Source organism: Azolla caroliniana, unplaced genomic scaffold (assembly GCF_043228905.1).
Source record: "Azolla caroliniana isolate FFs.n. ecotype wild unplaced genomic scaffold, voAzoCaro1.0.p SCAF_30, whole genome shotgun sequence".
Taxonomy (NCBI): domain Eukaryota; kingdom Viridiplantae; phylum Streptophyta; class Polypodiopsida; order Salviniales; family Salviniaceae; genus Azolla; species Azolla caroliniana.
Window position 1 is genome coordinate 67,780 of NW_028230465.1, and position 15,832 is coordinate 83,611.

The 15,832-nt window shown below is 36.8% G+C and overlaps 1 protein-coding gene across 2 annotated transcripts; it reads right to left on the bottom strand.

Annotated features, from left to right (window-relative positions):
• Positions 1–2,720: 2,720 nt before the first annotated feature.
• LOC147849585 (uncharacterized) lies at positions 2,721–14,557 on the bottom strand. Of its 2 annotated transcripts, XM_087337333.1 has the most exons (24): positions 14,390–14,557; positions 14,214–14,313; positions 13,105–13,189; positions 12,881–12,933; positions 12,407–12,469; positions 12,261–12,328; positions 10,793–10,840; positions 9,963–10,062; positions 8,392–8,469; positions 8,194–8,261; positions 8,036–8,104; positions 7,822–7,899; positions 7,630–7,725; positions 7,476–7,546; positions 6,878–6,955; positions 6,692–6,785; positions 6,520–6,612; positions 6,039–6,262; positions 5,853–5,967; positions 4,372–4,503; positions 4,173–4,280; positions 3,946–4,106; positions 3,775–3,864; positions 2,721–3,703 (listed from the first exon to the last, which is right to left on the bottom strand). In XM_087337333.1, the coding sequence occupies exons 1-24, from the start codon at positions 14,540–14,542 to the stop codon at positions 3,217–3,219; spliced, it is 2,712 nt and encodes a 903-aa protein (XP_087193459.1). In that variant the 5' UTR covers positions 14,543–14,557; the 3' UTR covers positions 2,721–3,216. The 2 variants fall into 2 exon arrangements, with proteins under 2 accessions (XP_087193459.1, XP_087193460.1); XM_087337334.1 differs by lacking the exon at positions 12,407–12,469.
• Between the last annotated feature and the right edge of the window lie 1,275 nt (positions 14,558–15,832).

A 15,832-nucleotide genomic window follows, 5' to 3' on the forward strand; every position in this document is an offset into this window, starting at 1 on the left:
ATTATATCCTATTGGGATAGTACAAGATTTGAAATCAATCCTTTTATGTATTTTCCAAAAATCATAACATTTTCCAAATCTTGGTATTTTTGTGCTTGTTCACAATGCATTGCTCACATGAGCAAGGATGCAAACTCTCTTTAGTTTTTGCATTGATGAATTGGAGCAAATGATTGATGAGTTTTTGAAAACTAAAATGCATTGAAGTGGTGCTATATGGGGAGCATTATCAATTGGCAATCAAAATACTACAAATAAAGATCAGCCATGTATTGTGAACTATATGTTTGAGGTTCTCTACAACCATAGATAAGAGTGAATGTGTTACTCATTGTCTTGAGAATATTTGTAATGAAGGGAAAATCAAATGTTGGGTTCTCAAGAAACACTTCTGGCACTTTCGAGTATGGCATTGTAACATCCCAATGCCATCCTTGAGTTCACTTCGAGGTTCAAATTTGTTTCATATAGATATGAGTCTAGCATGTTGACTCATTGTACTAATTTATAAGTTCCAAGATATTGTGGTGTGCATGTGTTCCGTTGTGCCACCCTTTTTAGGATGCACGTACCCAAGTTGACCCACCCTTTTAGCACACCCAACCCAAATGGATTCCGTTGTATCAACTATAAATTGATTAAGAAGTAAGAAGCTAAGTAGACTGGTTTTGATCTCTTATGTGCACCAGCCCCCACATCCAAGCATCCACCTCTTCTACTTCGTAGGTAGCATCGCCCTCGCCACCGTCACCGACACTCTTGTTACTCTCTTGTAGTAGTATCTCTTCCATTAGCACCGCCTTAGTTCACTAGTTAGGCCTCCCGACATCCATCGCTTCCTCCATCCAAGTCTTTTTTTGCGATCGCCATCTATACCTCTCTAGCACGCAAGCCCACTACACCTTCACCTTAGACACTCTCACTTTCTCACACCACTTTTATGTCTTGCCCCACCAACTCTTCCCCCTCACCTTAGGTTGCCCACTAACTTCTTGTCCCATGAGTTTCTCTGATCCCCCTCCTACACAATAGCCCCCCTGTCCCCCACCTCAGCCAAGTCCAGGTGGCCCTTAGTCCACAAGAGTGATTGATCTTTCTTTGCCAAATGATCTTTTCCCCGATCCCCCTCTGACACGATAGCCCTCTTGTCCTCCACCTCAGCCAAGTCAAGGTGGCCCTCAGTCCACAGGAGCGATTGATCTTCACCGCCATATGATCTTTCCTCGATCCCCCTCCGACACGATAGCCCTCCTGTCCCCCACCTCAGCAAAGTCCAAGTGGCCCTCAGTCCACAGGAGTGATTGATCTCTATTCGTTGATTGATAGCTCGTTTTCCGTCACTAGCCCCGTCCAATTATCAAGGCCAACAGTTCCATGGGGATGTCCTCAACGTCGTTGCAACTCAACTACGTGTCCGTAGATGTTTACATCCCCACGCCATCTTCACCAGACGCCTCAACAAGACCCTCAAACACGAGATGGCTGCATAAATCAACCCTTTTCAAGCACTCTATGGGCATAACCCTCGCCTCGCACTAGAATCATCCATGGATTTTCATTTGAAACCTGCCATCAAATGCTCCCCCTCCTTCGACAAGCCATTGTTCTTGTTCTTGTTCTTGTTCTTGTTCTTGTTCTTGTTCTTGTTCATGTACCTGTCTTGTTCTTGTTCATGTACCTGTCTTGTTCTTGTTCATGCCCCTCAATCTCTTGTTTCTCGCAGGGGGGGAATGTGGTGTGCATGTGTTCCTTTGTACCACCCTTTTAGCTCACCCTTTCTAGGATGCACGTACCCAAGTTGACCCACCCTTTTAGCACACCCTTTTTAGCCAACCCAACCCAAATGGGTTCCGTTGTATCAACTATAAATTGATTAAGGAAGAAGCTAAGTAGACTGGTTTTGATCTCTTATGTGCATTTCACAATATTAAGAATAACTCTAGATCACTCTAGAAACCCCAAATTGTCGGACAAGTGTGGGTTGATATTCCACCATCCAAATGTTGTGATCTAGGCCATTTATTGTAAGTGCTAGTCTCTATAAATTGAAGCTTCACCACTCATCAAATCATTCTAGATCTAGAATATTGACTAATTGTACTACTTTATAAGTTCCAAGATACTAAGAATAGCTCTAGATCACTCTAGAAATCAAAAACATCAGACAAGTGTTGCAACAATGTGGGTTGATATTCCACCATCCAAATGTTGTGATCTAGGCCATTTATTGTAAGTGCTAGTCTCTATAAATTGAAGCTTCACAACTCATCAAATCACTCTTGAATGAACTCTTGTCATTAATTGAGTGTACCCTTCTACTTCTTCAGTGTATCACTTCCCATTGAGATCTTCGGCATGGAACGGGTTGTTGAGTACATGCTTAAGCATTCCCATCCACTGCATATAACAAAAATTCGAGGTCCGGATGGATGCACAATATGAAGCATAGTTTTGGGAAACCTTAGTATGACATGACAATCAGGCAAAAACTTAGTGTAAAAAACCACTGCAAAGCATTACAACCCATGAACACAAATTCTAACCTTGCACAAAACTGGGAAACTTACAGTAGCTGATAATATAGGAGACATAAAAAGCACTACATGACAAAAATTAAATGTTATACATCACCCACATTGGTTTTAGGCAGAAGGTTCGCAACCTAAATTGCAGCAGTGTTCCAGCGGGCTGTTATGTCCTCATTCATAACACAAACAGAGTTGGCAAACAATGTGGATAAATTTAGTGATTAATTAGATAAATTACAGCTATAGTGCCCAGTCTTGACAATCTTACTTGCCTCATTAGTGTTTTACATGTGAGCACTGATGCACAGGACAGTCTCTCCAAGGTGGGATGCAAACAATTAAAATACAATAGTCAGTGCCACCCATGCAGTCCAAAAAGCCCTACAAAATTTGTTACAATTGGACCCAGTAAGGGTCATGCGAGTCACTGTAGCGCTCCTTCCCATTCTGGAAAAGCACTGGTGAAATGAATCTAGGTCACACACGGCTTGCTCCATGCTTTCTATCTCCAGTAAGATAAGTGCCTCTGGAAGAGGAACTGCTGTACTGCTCGATATGCATACACCTTACCTGAGCCAGTTGGACAATAGAGAGAGCTTCGAGATTTGGCACGGCACCAAATAGCAATGGGAGATTTAAAGGCACGAGTACTCCCATTAGCATAATGCTTTTGTATGGAACGTGTTGACTATGAACCAGTCACTTCATGTGTCTTTATGTAACCAGGACCATTTGTAACATGCCCAAGGGTATCAGCTTCATTCAAATTATCACCACCAGTATGATCCAAATAATCAACATCTTCAATGCTCTTACAAAGTTTAACGCCTCGTTGTGGCGGACTAGATTTACATGACTCAGTCTTCTCTTCATTCATGGCACCTTCTGATAATTTTTCATTACTAGAGGAAGGTGATCGATCTTCATTAGAGCAAGGTACCCCTATAGCAGTTTTTCGTCGCTTCAAAGCCTCAGAATCATTCTCACTGCTTTCAGTTACTGGAAAATACTTTCTCCGTTTAACATTCTGGATCATTTCATCCTCTTCCCGATCCAACCAAACCGAGTCATTGCTAATAGCAGCTACTACCACACTACCTTCCTCATTGCCGTTACTCTGGACAGTAGGCAAGTCATCCTCATCATCATCGTAGTCCACCAAACCAAAAGAGCCACTGCATATGGAACTGGATGCAATCAATGGTAGCAATACAGAGCTTATTATTTTAAGCAAATTTGAGCCTACCTCAATGGACCCCCATTAACAGTCATAGCTTGTGATGCCTTTCGAGTTGACAGAGTGGTCTGTACAGATGCAGTGTCTTCTTCTTCATCACTGCAACACATTTAGTAGCGATAAGTTGACATGTTATTACAAATATAAAATCACTTCCTTGAAAAACATTAAAGTACCAACCTATCTTCATTAAAGTATTCTTCTTCATCCTTATCCAGAGCTCGCTCATCCTTCCTTCTTCGAGTATCAAGGAAACCATCAATTCTATCACGACCTAATCCCTCTCTCTCCCGACTATTCACAGCTTCAGAATCATCCCGTGTGATTAGTCCCTCTGATGCCTGTTTATTGACATGTTACTTATAAATTTCAGAGAATCGGTTGGCTCACTTGATTCAAAATACTACCTGATCATATTTGCGCTTTAGCTTTTGAATTGTATCCACATAATCAATGGTAACAAGCTTGTCATAGTATTTTTCAATCAAGTAGAATATAAGTGACTTCGCATTATCCTGCATTAAACTTGTGAGTTACCAAACTTAGCTGAAATGCAGATAAACTGAATGAGCATTTAACTATAATAAATATACAACAAACACTTGCCTTGATCAAAGAATTGAAAAGCTCAAGTACTGCAGAATTAAGCAGATTATAACGAGTCCCGTTTTTAAGAAATGCTTGAACAACAGGTCCAAAAAGGTCATGCTTTATTATATATCGATAATAGAACTCGTCCTACAAAATGAGGAGAAAAATGATAAAATATGAATTTCCTGAGTGAATGACATAAATTATTATCAACTTCATTGATCTCCTAAATATAAATGATTTTTTATTTTACTAAATAAAGAATGCTTGCATACCCACAATTTACAAGATGCGGCCTTGACATGACACAAAAGGAAAGCATTTCCTTTTGTGTCATGTCACTATCACTTTTCATTTTATTTTTCTTTCATGACTTAACAATCTAGACTTAAAGCAAACAAAAAACAAAAAACTACTTATTCGAGAAAACTTAGAATTATAACTATGAAGAATCTTTACAAGAAAAGTCACAATCCTTGATTAAGGAAACAAGAGTTTTCTAAAAAGAGTTTCCCATCCTACTATTCTTGAGCTACTGATATATTATGCCCATGATAATATTATTAAACCCAATCCTATTCACCATCTCTTGACAAGAAAAGTTAAGAAAAACACTTACTTGAGAAGTTCAGAGTCATTTAATAAATGACGAGCTAATAGGACATACTTCCATTTCTCAATGATAATCTTACTTTACATCTAACTTTCTCAGACTAAGTCAGAAGTCATTACGCAACCTTAGTGATAGTGGTTCAAACATATGCCCAATCAAGAGATCATAGCAGAAACTTTGGCTCAACTCTGAGTTCATACCAAAGTAAATCAATTAAAAAATTGCTTAAGATACCATGTCAATTCATCAAGCATTTTAGAATACAATTCACAGATAGATCTTCAACACTCTTGAGATGAAAGATGGATATTCTAGTGATCTGACCATATAGCTCAGTAAGCTTAAATGAACTGAAACTTCTCCATCTCAAAGATTTTCAACATGGATAGGTCAAAGATAGGGCGGTCATTGTGCACAGGCCTACATGCACAATAATTTGTCCCACATTCCAAGCATTCTTGAGATTTGGGTTCTATTACAGCACAGACTGGATGAAAGTCATGTGAGAAAAAGCAGTAATACCTCCCAGTTATTTCATAATAGCAAATAGCAAAATGAAGGTTCTCTGATTTCAACCTCCAAACACAGTTAGCATATCTTATCATCTACAGTTTTCAGTGTATATCTGTGTCTCAATTGCCAACTAACATAAAGTGGTCCTGGGCTTTCCTAACAAACAATGGAGCAAAGATATGTGTACCCATACGAGAGGGCTAAAAATTAAATCTTTCAGATGAATGACCTGGCCATTATAGGGATGCTCACATTTCAGCCAGTATTTTATGATATATACTAATAATTGAAACCATGAGCATCAAAGATGGGGAGGTATCTTATGATATTAAATAAGGATTGGAGTTCCACACATCAAGATGCTACTTACTTTCCGTCCAATGCAGGTTCGTAAAACCCTAACAGCAGCCACAACAAGATGTTTCTCCTTTCTCGTCGTTAGTTGTAATACTTTCTCCATTACCTGATTTCTCGTAATGTAACTCCTGCAGAAGAAAAGAGGATGACTAAGAAGCACTGCTAGCGCTTGAAATTTTAATCTTGCAGTTCTACTTACTTTATTCTGTGGGCATGATGCTGGATAGAGAAGCAAAGAAGTTCACAAATGTTCCCTAGTATCTCTGCACTTATGGAGACTGATCTGTTATTAGCAGCATTGTCTTTTGCCTCCTTAGCATTTGTTTTCTTGGATGTGGCCGCTGAATTCAGAATTTTCATGATCTGATCCATGTACTTATCGTAAAAAACATCGAGAAAGTGGTTTTTATCAAGAGCTGGCAGCTGTTAAAATTTTAAATATTTGTTAAATTGCTTTCAATTAGGAATATTATCTCAACCCAATGATCAGTGATTCCAAATGCAATGAGCATCAAGGGGCACTGCAAGGAGGAACTCAAGTTATGGAATGCAACTTACAAGTGAAATGCAACTGAAGGTTTCTGTTTGAAAATTATATGTGAATATGCAAGCTCTAATCTTGAAGTAAAAATCATTAGGCATGTGTGAAACAAAACTATTAGCCTCTGAGGTATATATACCCTTTCTGTTGTTTCACATTCCAAAAGCATTCTCATAACCTCAAGAATTTGTGACTGAACACCACCCTGACCAGCAGTTACCATGCCTGTAACCTATGTGAACCAAATATTAAGTTAACAGTATAATCACTGAAAGATACAATATTAATTCATGAAGTGCAGAAATACTAACCAAAAACCCAAAAAGCTCCTGCCCTGTTGGGAGCACCAAAAACTTCCGAAGTAATGATGCATCAAAGTTCAAAACCATGACTAAGATATCAGACCTTCACACAGAAAAAATAATTGAAGTAAATAGTTATGGCATGTAATTGCAACGAATATTTACGCAGAGTCATTCAATCAATAGTTCAAGTACCCTTTTAGCCGAAGACTCTCTTCAGCACTTCCAAGTAGATCAGTTACAACAGGGAAAAGACCCTCTTTTACAAAAGAACTGCAAAATAAACACTTCAAAATACTCAATACAGAATATTAATGAAGCTATTTATCAGCAATTTCAAGACATTCTAGTGCCAAGGAAACATGCCAGACATGCATAATCTTCTCATGCATTCAGAGAACAGTCAGTTAGCATGTTTACAGCACATTCAATACCCATAGAATAAGCAATGACAACAAACATTCAACAGCAGTACTGACAGCAGATGCTAGAGTGTGTCCATGGTCTCTTTTTCTGTCTTTTTTCTTTTCGTTTTTCCTTTACTTCTCTTTTTCTTTTTTCTGTTGTTACTTGCATTGATGACCCATGCAAATATCATCGTTGTCAATTCTGATAACACATTATGGTCTTTTAGGGATGTTTTCTTTGTTCTTTTCCTCTTTCTTTAAACCATCCGTTTTTCTTTCTTCTAGAAAGTTTTGCATTCTCACTAGAAACCTTTATTATGAAGTCATCCATCAGTGTCACGTCACCCATCCCTACACATAATGGACATCAAATAATGCATGCAAACCTGAATAGCAGTGTCCGTAGAGGCAATTGTAGGCTTTTGCTCAAGCTGCAAAATTCTTGCAGAAATTGAACCTGCAAAATTCACACAGAAACATACATTAGGTATGTCCTGATGAATGATAAATCCATACAGCACAGTGGCAAGTAATACTCACTAAATCTTTTTTTTTTGCTTGTTCCAAACTTGGAGACTTCAGCTCTGAAAATAAATCTTTTATAAATGTAGTGTGATCTAAAAGCATACTTACAACCTGCAAAGAAATGCAAGAGACAATCTTCAAGAGCTCATTATTCAAAATATCTAAACAAATTATTCAAATGAAGTTCTTAAATGTACTCATGCTCACCATCACATTGTTGCTTAGGATCATTGAATTGAGACTTGAAACAGTTGGATTATCCAATATATTAGGCAAAATCACATCCTGCGCAGAAATTAATGAATACCATTATCGTTAGTATAATAGCATTGTACTTAGCATGTGTATGTGAGCAGCAATGTTCTACATTCTTGGTAGCATCATCTGCCTGAAAAATAATTTCAGTTGGATTTTGACATACTTTCATATATCCGATTCGATATGTTTGATGTATCTTAGCTAATATCTGTGGATCTGGTATTGGCACTGCCTGCATATTTTACTGGTGGAGATCATGAGAAGAGTAAAAGTGACATCATTGCAGAAGGAACTGAGCAGCCAAATCAAGCAGAATTATACCTCTTTGAAGATGACTTGATTTTTTAGGAAGCCTCGATGATCTTGCCGAGACACAACATCAGGGTCATCTGATCCCAACCACATGATTTTAAGCATTAAATTAATTAATCATGCCACAGAGTGCTCTGACAGTAAGCAAATTAGGTACTCGAACCATAATAATGCTTTAAAAAGAATCCTCTTAAAACATGTACTCACATTCCAGCATGCCAATGAAGTCCATGATGAATTTATCACTGAATATAATCTCAAATATGTGCCCATCATTCAGAGAAACTGCACCATCAATAGAATGACATTATCAGTGCAAACAAAACAAATGAAAATATAAACTCTCCAATGGAATTAGGAACAGGTAAAAATGTAGAAAACAAAAACAGGGGAAACTTTTATGTTGTAGAACTCCACAGTGAACAACTATAATGCCACCAGCTACGGCTCATTAGGCTATAGTTTCCCAGGAAAAGATTGGGCAGATAAAGTCAAAACTTACGTTTGCACAATAAAAGTCCTGATCCAAACTTGTGATAGCACGTGGAACAAATGATTAAAAATGGAAAAGAACACTCCCCCCTAAACATCATTGTATGACAACGCATGCCAGACAGGTGTCATATATTGAGGTCATGTACACAGTACCACCCAAGATAAAAAGATTGACCTTCCCAGATAGCTAAAATCATGTTTTCTCTGGCATGGGCCTTTTCCAGACCTGCCACCTGCATGCTGGTCTTCTGAAGGTTGCCTGCCACATTCTGTCAATTGACTCAATTGTTGAATTAACTGATTGTGTCAATTTCTATAAATGCCACAATTCTGAAGTGGTGATACATACAGTGCACCTCCATGTCTTTCGTGCAACTTGTTAGCAATTGTAAGACTTTATGAATTGAAACACAAATTCACACAAGCAGACCCTCGACCTTGTTCAATATTCAATAAAATGCAAGGAAAGGGAAACTGTTATCAGTCCAAAAGAAGGTCACTGAAAATACTTGACCTCGTAGATAGACAAAATTATATCAGTGAAAATGGATTGTCATTCCAGATATGTAGAAACAATTGTCTCACTCTATAGTTATCTTCTTCTGCAAGCCAAAATCAATGATTTCCTGGTCTTTCTCCACTCTGCACCTTTCTCCTTTATTTATATCATTAAGCTAATCCACCTATTGGCTTTTTTTTAAAATCAAGTTTCCAAATCCAATCCAAACAAACAAGTATGAAAGTTTTGCAACATTCTCTAACCTGCAGAACCCAATATGACACTAATGCATAGCATTAATTTTTTTCTACTTTTTAGTTGCTGTTTACAACTTCTAAGAAAGTGGGTTATCTCTCAAATCCTCAAAGGCAAGTAGTACTTACAAACCACTTAAGAGAACCAATCAATTTGTCAAACCTAAAAAGGATATACAAAAGAGTCCAAAATAAGGATACGTATAAATGTACAAATTTGTACATGTATTATCCCAGAATTTGGTTCAGATGGTAACATACAAAAAAAATGTGTCAATTCTACAACTGTGGTGAACTATAACCAAATTTACTAAGCAATCCTTGACGTTCATACAAAGCAAAAAGAACATCCACTAGTATCCTAAAGAGAGTATCAAAGTTCTTCTTGTTTAGAGTTTTAGCCTGTCTTTCATGAAAAGAATTAGCATCATCATTCAGCTTTTCCCTTAGTAATGTTTAAAAGAATATGCACAAATAAAGAAGGCTTATCTTAATTAGATTATCTGTGGCATGAGAGATAGAATACTTACTGAGAGCTTTAGCTATCTTGAACAATGTATGCAAACCTTCAACATTTTCCAAATCTTCACAGATTATGAATAAGTCGATCAGCTTGTTTACGAAATTTGGCTGCAATTGTATAAAACATTTTTCAGACCAAGTACCTTAAATTACGTGTTTGGAAAGAGTTCACATAACCATGTGCATTAGCAAACAATGAGGTTTCCTTACTTCATCATGCATACACATGAAACTGAATATCTAGAATGTATGGAACAAACGCAGACGTTAAAGATACTGAGCTGCCAAATAAACCTACATAATTAGCATAAGAATATTTGACAGATTTCCCCTCATATGCAATCTGCCCCTTTTCTCTTGGACTAAATCCAGGCAACCACTACCACAACACTTCTCTCCATTAAATACTCTATCACAGCAGTGCAACAAGTCCTTTAATGGCATGAAAAGTAATTCAATCACAAGCATAGACACCAGACTGCTCAGTTCTGTAGTACATTCTTTCCAAAAATAAATCCTGAAAAACAATGTAACAACATGCATGGAAACCACATTACTCATTTTTGTAGTACAAATTTTATGTGACAAAAAAACAAATTGAAAGCAGAACTTTCATTGAATACTCTATAACAGCAGGTGCAACAAGTCCTTTAATAGCATGAAAAGTAATGCAATCACATGCAGACACCAGACTGCTCAGTTCTGTAGTACATTCTTTTCAAAAGTAAAGCCTGAAAAACAATGTAACATGCATGGAAACCAGATTACTCATTTTTGTACTACAAATATTATGTAACAAAAAACCAAATGTAACGCAGAACTTTCATCGAGTCCATACATTTATTTGCTCCCGATCCAGAAACGAAACTGATGCGTCCGTGAGAATCTATAAGACAAGAAAATAACATTAAAACCATGTGTTGTTATGGAAACATAAACTTAATCATTTCTTAGAAAAGATGTTAGGTGCTAAAAACATAATGATAAATGCCCAAACTACAGATACACAGACTACAGGTGTCAATTAAACTATGTATTATCAGGTGTAGTGTCCAATTCACATGATTCATCTTGATTCCCAGGAAATTGGTGGTAATGAAAACAATCTCTAACAATAGAGACTAAGATCTGGCTTCATGTTCTTCAAAGTTAAAGTTTCTGCTCACCAAAACTAGATGTTGCCAGATTAAGAGTCTCGTTTTATATTTCTTACCACATGTTAATGACCTTCAATCATCCCATGAATCCAGATACATTCCATGTTTCACATAAGCTTTAACATCCCAGTGAAGACTGACCAACTTCTCACTCATTGAATAATGCCCAGCTACTCAATTTTCCTGATTTATTTTCTTTCTTAGCTCGATTAGAACGATCAAAATAAGATTAAATTTCATTGTTTACTAAATTTGAACTTCGAACATGTCCAACATGTCTGCATAAAGGTATGGCAGATTGTCTTTGGCCATGACAGGAATTGCCATTCATGTGAAAATATGAGGATTGTGAAACACACAGCATATTTTATAATTTTCACTAAAATCTATATTTCTAGGCTTTCTCTATGCATTTCCAGTCATATTAATCTAGGAACCCGTTAGAAAATTCCTTAAGGTTTATGGCGCCTTTATGCTTCCAGAAATTTCTCCTCGAGTGCTTCTGATGCCTTGATTCGATATCCAAAATCTAGTCTTAGAGAAAATGCAATCTTGCAATCGCAACACAGCTTTCATTACAGCCTGAGTCCATGTATAACATACTTGACTGTTCATCTGTACCAGATTGCTGCTAGAAAATTTATCTCCGTGCTTCATAATTGGCCTAGATGATGATTCTGCCACATGATGTGACCCCATGATAGAAAGTTATAAACATAAATGGTTGCAAGGCAATTCATAGTCTAGGCAAGTTTTGTAAACACACTGATAGCAATAGCATAAATGATTAATCTACTCCATTATGTGATCTCTTGATGGAAACTTATAAAGATAAGTGACTGAAAGGAAATTCCAAATCCTTACATGCTTTGTAAAAACACTGACAAACATGGCATGATAGCTAATCATTTCTGAGTTATACTCAAGTAGCTTTGATAATTATGGTTACAAGCTTGACATATTTTGGCCATTCTTAATGAAGGTGGACCCAAAGATGTTGTTTATCTATAAAGAAAAATATGGGAGAAAAGTTACACACATTGTATAGATTGTGGCAGGAATGCGGTTCAAACCTGTGTATAGACATGGTCTTATTTCCACCACTCTTTAAAGAAGAAAACTTAGTATTCAATATTGGAGAACACGAACCTTCAAAATTTGATGTAGTGATGAAAGTTCCACGGTAGGCAACTCTAGAACTTCATTGTTCGCTCCATCTTCAAGATGAAAAATAAAAAATTAACAAAGCCTTCGTTACATGCAAATTGAAGACTGTTCCAAAATCAGATACTGACAGTTTCCTTGAGATGTGCTTAGATGCTCAAAGTCATTTGCAGATCTGGAACCAACATCTAATCCTGCCAGATACAGAAGAAAGAAAGAGAGAGAGAGAGAGAGAGAGAGAGAGAGAGAGAGAAAATTAAGACAAAACTGCATCCAAGGATTTACCTTCCATACCACGTGTTAGTTTTATTAATGTGTGATAGAATTCTACAGAACCACACAGAATATGTAAGAAAGTACACACGCAATTTATGCAACAAAGAATACCTTGTACACTATAACAATTTTTCACATAATCAGAACTAAGAACATGAACAGCTGATTGAAGCTTCTTAGTGATATTAAAACTACACTACTATTTACGTAACCACAATTAATTTATCTAGTTATGGGCACAAAAAATCGATAAAAAACCAATTTATTCACGAGCATGCTAGAACTTTTTCCTAACGCCCAAAGAAAATGACCGAGAAGAACCAAATCACCTCCAACACTAGCAGGGAATTGAATGGACCTCCGAACCTCACATATTTGATCCCTGCAAATGAAGGAATAACAATCATTTTATCACATTTGTTGAAGGTCAACTTTGTTCAACCAGAGTTCGTGTAAATAAAACCAAAAAAGAAAAATTCAACAGAATACAGTTTCTAACTTCTACAAATCTGCATATTTATATATAAACACTTTAGAGAGATGTCAAATGTACCAGATATGGGTGCAGCATGCTGTCTCCTGAAAGCTTAAAGCCAGATCTGTCGCAACCTCTGGGTCCTTCCATGAGATGATAGTCTCTGTATGGGACAAAAAATTGGATGCAAAGTTCAGTAACTTAGTAGCTGCAAGACTATGCAATCGATTCAGAGTCTTCAACCAAGCAGGTCCCTATTCTTTCCTTAATTACTAGAAAGCTGTACTATTCAACCAGAGTCTCCAACCAAGAAGACCCCGATTATTCCCTTTACATGATTAGCTACACTATATCCATACATGAAAAATATTGATTCACAAAATTGATACGAAGGTTTCCAACCTACTAAGAATAAAAATTAAAATGCTATATCACCATCTTCAAAAGGCCAACAGAACCAAATAGATCATATCAAGGTAAGGTCTAATCCTATTATTCCCTTTACATGATTCGCTACACTACACCCATACATGAAGAATACTGATTAACAAAAATGAGTATGACGGTTTCCAATCTACCAAGGTGTAAAAAAATGATGTGTCAACATCTTCAAGAGCCAAAAATAATACATCACGGTTAGATCATACAATATCTGATAGATACAGGACAGCAAACAGAAACAGATTGAATAATACATCAAGCAAGGGTAGTACAAATCAGGTGAAAGTCCAGTAGTACTAAAATATATATTTCTGCAAACTTCTCAAAGAGTTTTACATTATAAATATAACCCTAAATAAATGAAAGGAATATACTGCATAAAAACACACAAAAACAATTTCCATCAATAAGTAAATTATGATTTGACTGTTTCATATCCTGGACAGAAACAGGCATCCTTACATCATCAAAGTTCAAGCCTTAAGAGAAGGATCAACATCTCAAGAATTGATGAAATCTAGCATAGTACAGGCCAACGAAGTTATTTGCATCGCTGCTTTCATGAAAACTACTGATACAAATGTTTGAAACATGGAATTCATCAAAGGGCAAACCAAAATTCTGGAATAGTATGACCAATCCATGTGTTGATTTCCTATATATAATAGCATATTTTTTAAACGAAAATGACATCTGATTCTTTTAATTATGATTAAGACAAGTCAATATAACTTCAACTGCTACACCTTGCGCCCTACGATAGATGTCATCTGCCGATATGCGATGTACTAGTAATGTCGCCCTGTCATCCTCATCAATCACTACAAGACCCACTGCTTCTGACCGCTGTAAATATCAGACAAAGAAAATGAAGACATGAAAGTAACACATCCAACCTTCATGAATCTTCAGAATTATTTACCTCTAGATATTCAATAGATACATGCCCAGTTCCTTTGTCATCCCAGTTCCCTTCATCATTAAGCCTGTAAACTTTAGCACGCTGCAAACGTTCGAAATGATAATAATGTAAAATATCCCCATGGAAATAACCAGTAGTATCAAATATCACCATATAGTCCCTAATCTTGTTTATTATGAAGATTGAATAACAATAATCAACTTTGAGCACCTTGGTTGAACTACAATACACAAGCTGATTCCTATTAAATGCTAAAGAAGCATAAGGATTCAGACCAAACAGAATTTGAAGGCCAGTCAAAGCCTGCTAGCAGCAAAATATGAAGATTTCTTTTATTGATAAACCTAGGAAAATATTATAGTCAAACATGAATCGCAGAATCTGTCAAAGCCTGCTAGCAGCAGAATGTGTGGTTTTCTTTTATTAATAGACCTAAGGAAATTACAGAATCTATCTGCGTCAATACTCCTACATATTTCTGTCAGTATCAGTGAGGACTGCATGTCCTTCAGTGTGATACCATTTCAATTTCCTCCATGAAATTGAAATGGTTTTCTTTGTGGTTTTCAAGTTCAGTATTAGTGCTTCTCTTTTATGATAAGCCTAGAAAATTCACATAGTCGGACATGAATCACGACTCAGAGAACCTGTCTTAGTTAATATGTCTACATCTTTTTGTTGCTATCAGTAAGGATTGCATGTCCTTTAGTGTGGTACCATTCCAGATTATCATTACCATAAGTAGTCAGCTAGCCACAATTGACCTCATATGACATATTTACTATTGGAGTTCAAGAGTCAGGAAATAACTGAGTACTGAAAATGAATTGTGCAACGCATGGAAAAACTTTTTACAGTCAGACTGAAACATGAAACAGCTGAATGGTTGAAAGTTCCAAAGTGAAGGAAATGCTAAATCTGAAATGGGGATCTACCTTAAAAAAAAATTAGGTGTTTAACATTAAGGGGATAAAAGTTGGGTCTAAAACGAATCACGAAACGGTATTAATATTTAATTTTTGGTCCAGCCTCAGACAACCTGCCAAGGTGCCATATGATTATTTCTTTTAATGTGTGGTGGTAGGGGAATTTGTGGGGAAATAGATTTTTTCTTTCCATTATAGTCATTCCTCGTCTTTGGGTAATCTACTGACATCACTATCAGCCCCAGAGTCTAAGAAATGAACCCTAATCCTAATTACAGATAAAGTTCTGTTCATCTAAATTCCAATCATATCTAGTTAATAGATATAATATTTTACCATGTTACATAATCTAGAAGTTTCAGTCAGAGTTCAGATCAGGATCGTTGAAAGGTGAAACAAAGCATTCCAGGACTGAAAACATTTCAAGGTGGCATTACAGGTGCAACAAATGGTGTTCGCATCTGAAGCTGGGATACCCAAGAAGTGACTTCCACTCAGGAAAATAGAGATTCAGATA

Coding starts and splice junctions, on each gene's coding strand:
- LOC147849585 (XM_087337333.1), bottom strand. CDS start 14,542: ATGGTGATATTTGATACTACTGGTTATTTCCATGGGGATATTTTACAT. Junction 10,063..10,792: donor TGGATCGGGAGCAAATAAAT/GTATGGACTCGA, acceptor ATACAATTGCAG/CCAAATTTCGTAAACAAGCT. Junction 6,786..6,877: donor GAGAGTCTTCGGCTAAAAGG/GTACTTGAACTA, acceptor TTCTGTGTGAAG/GTCTGATATCTTAGTCATGG.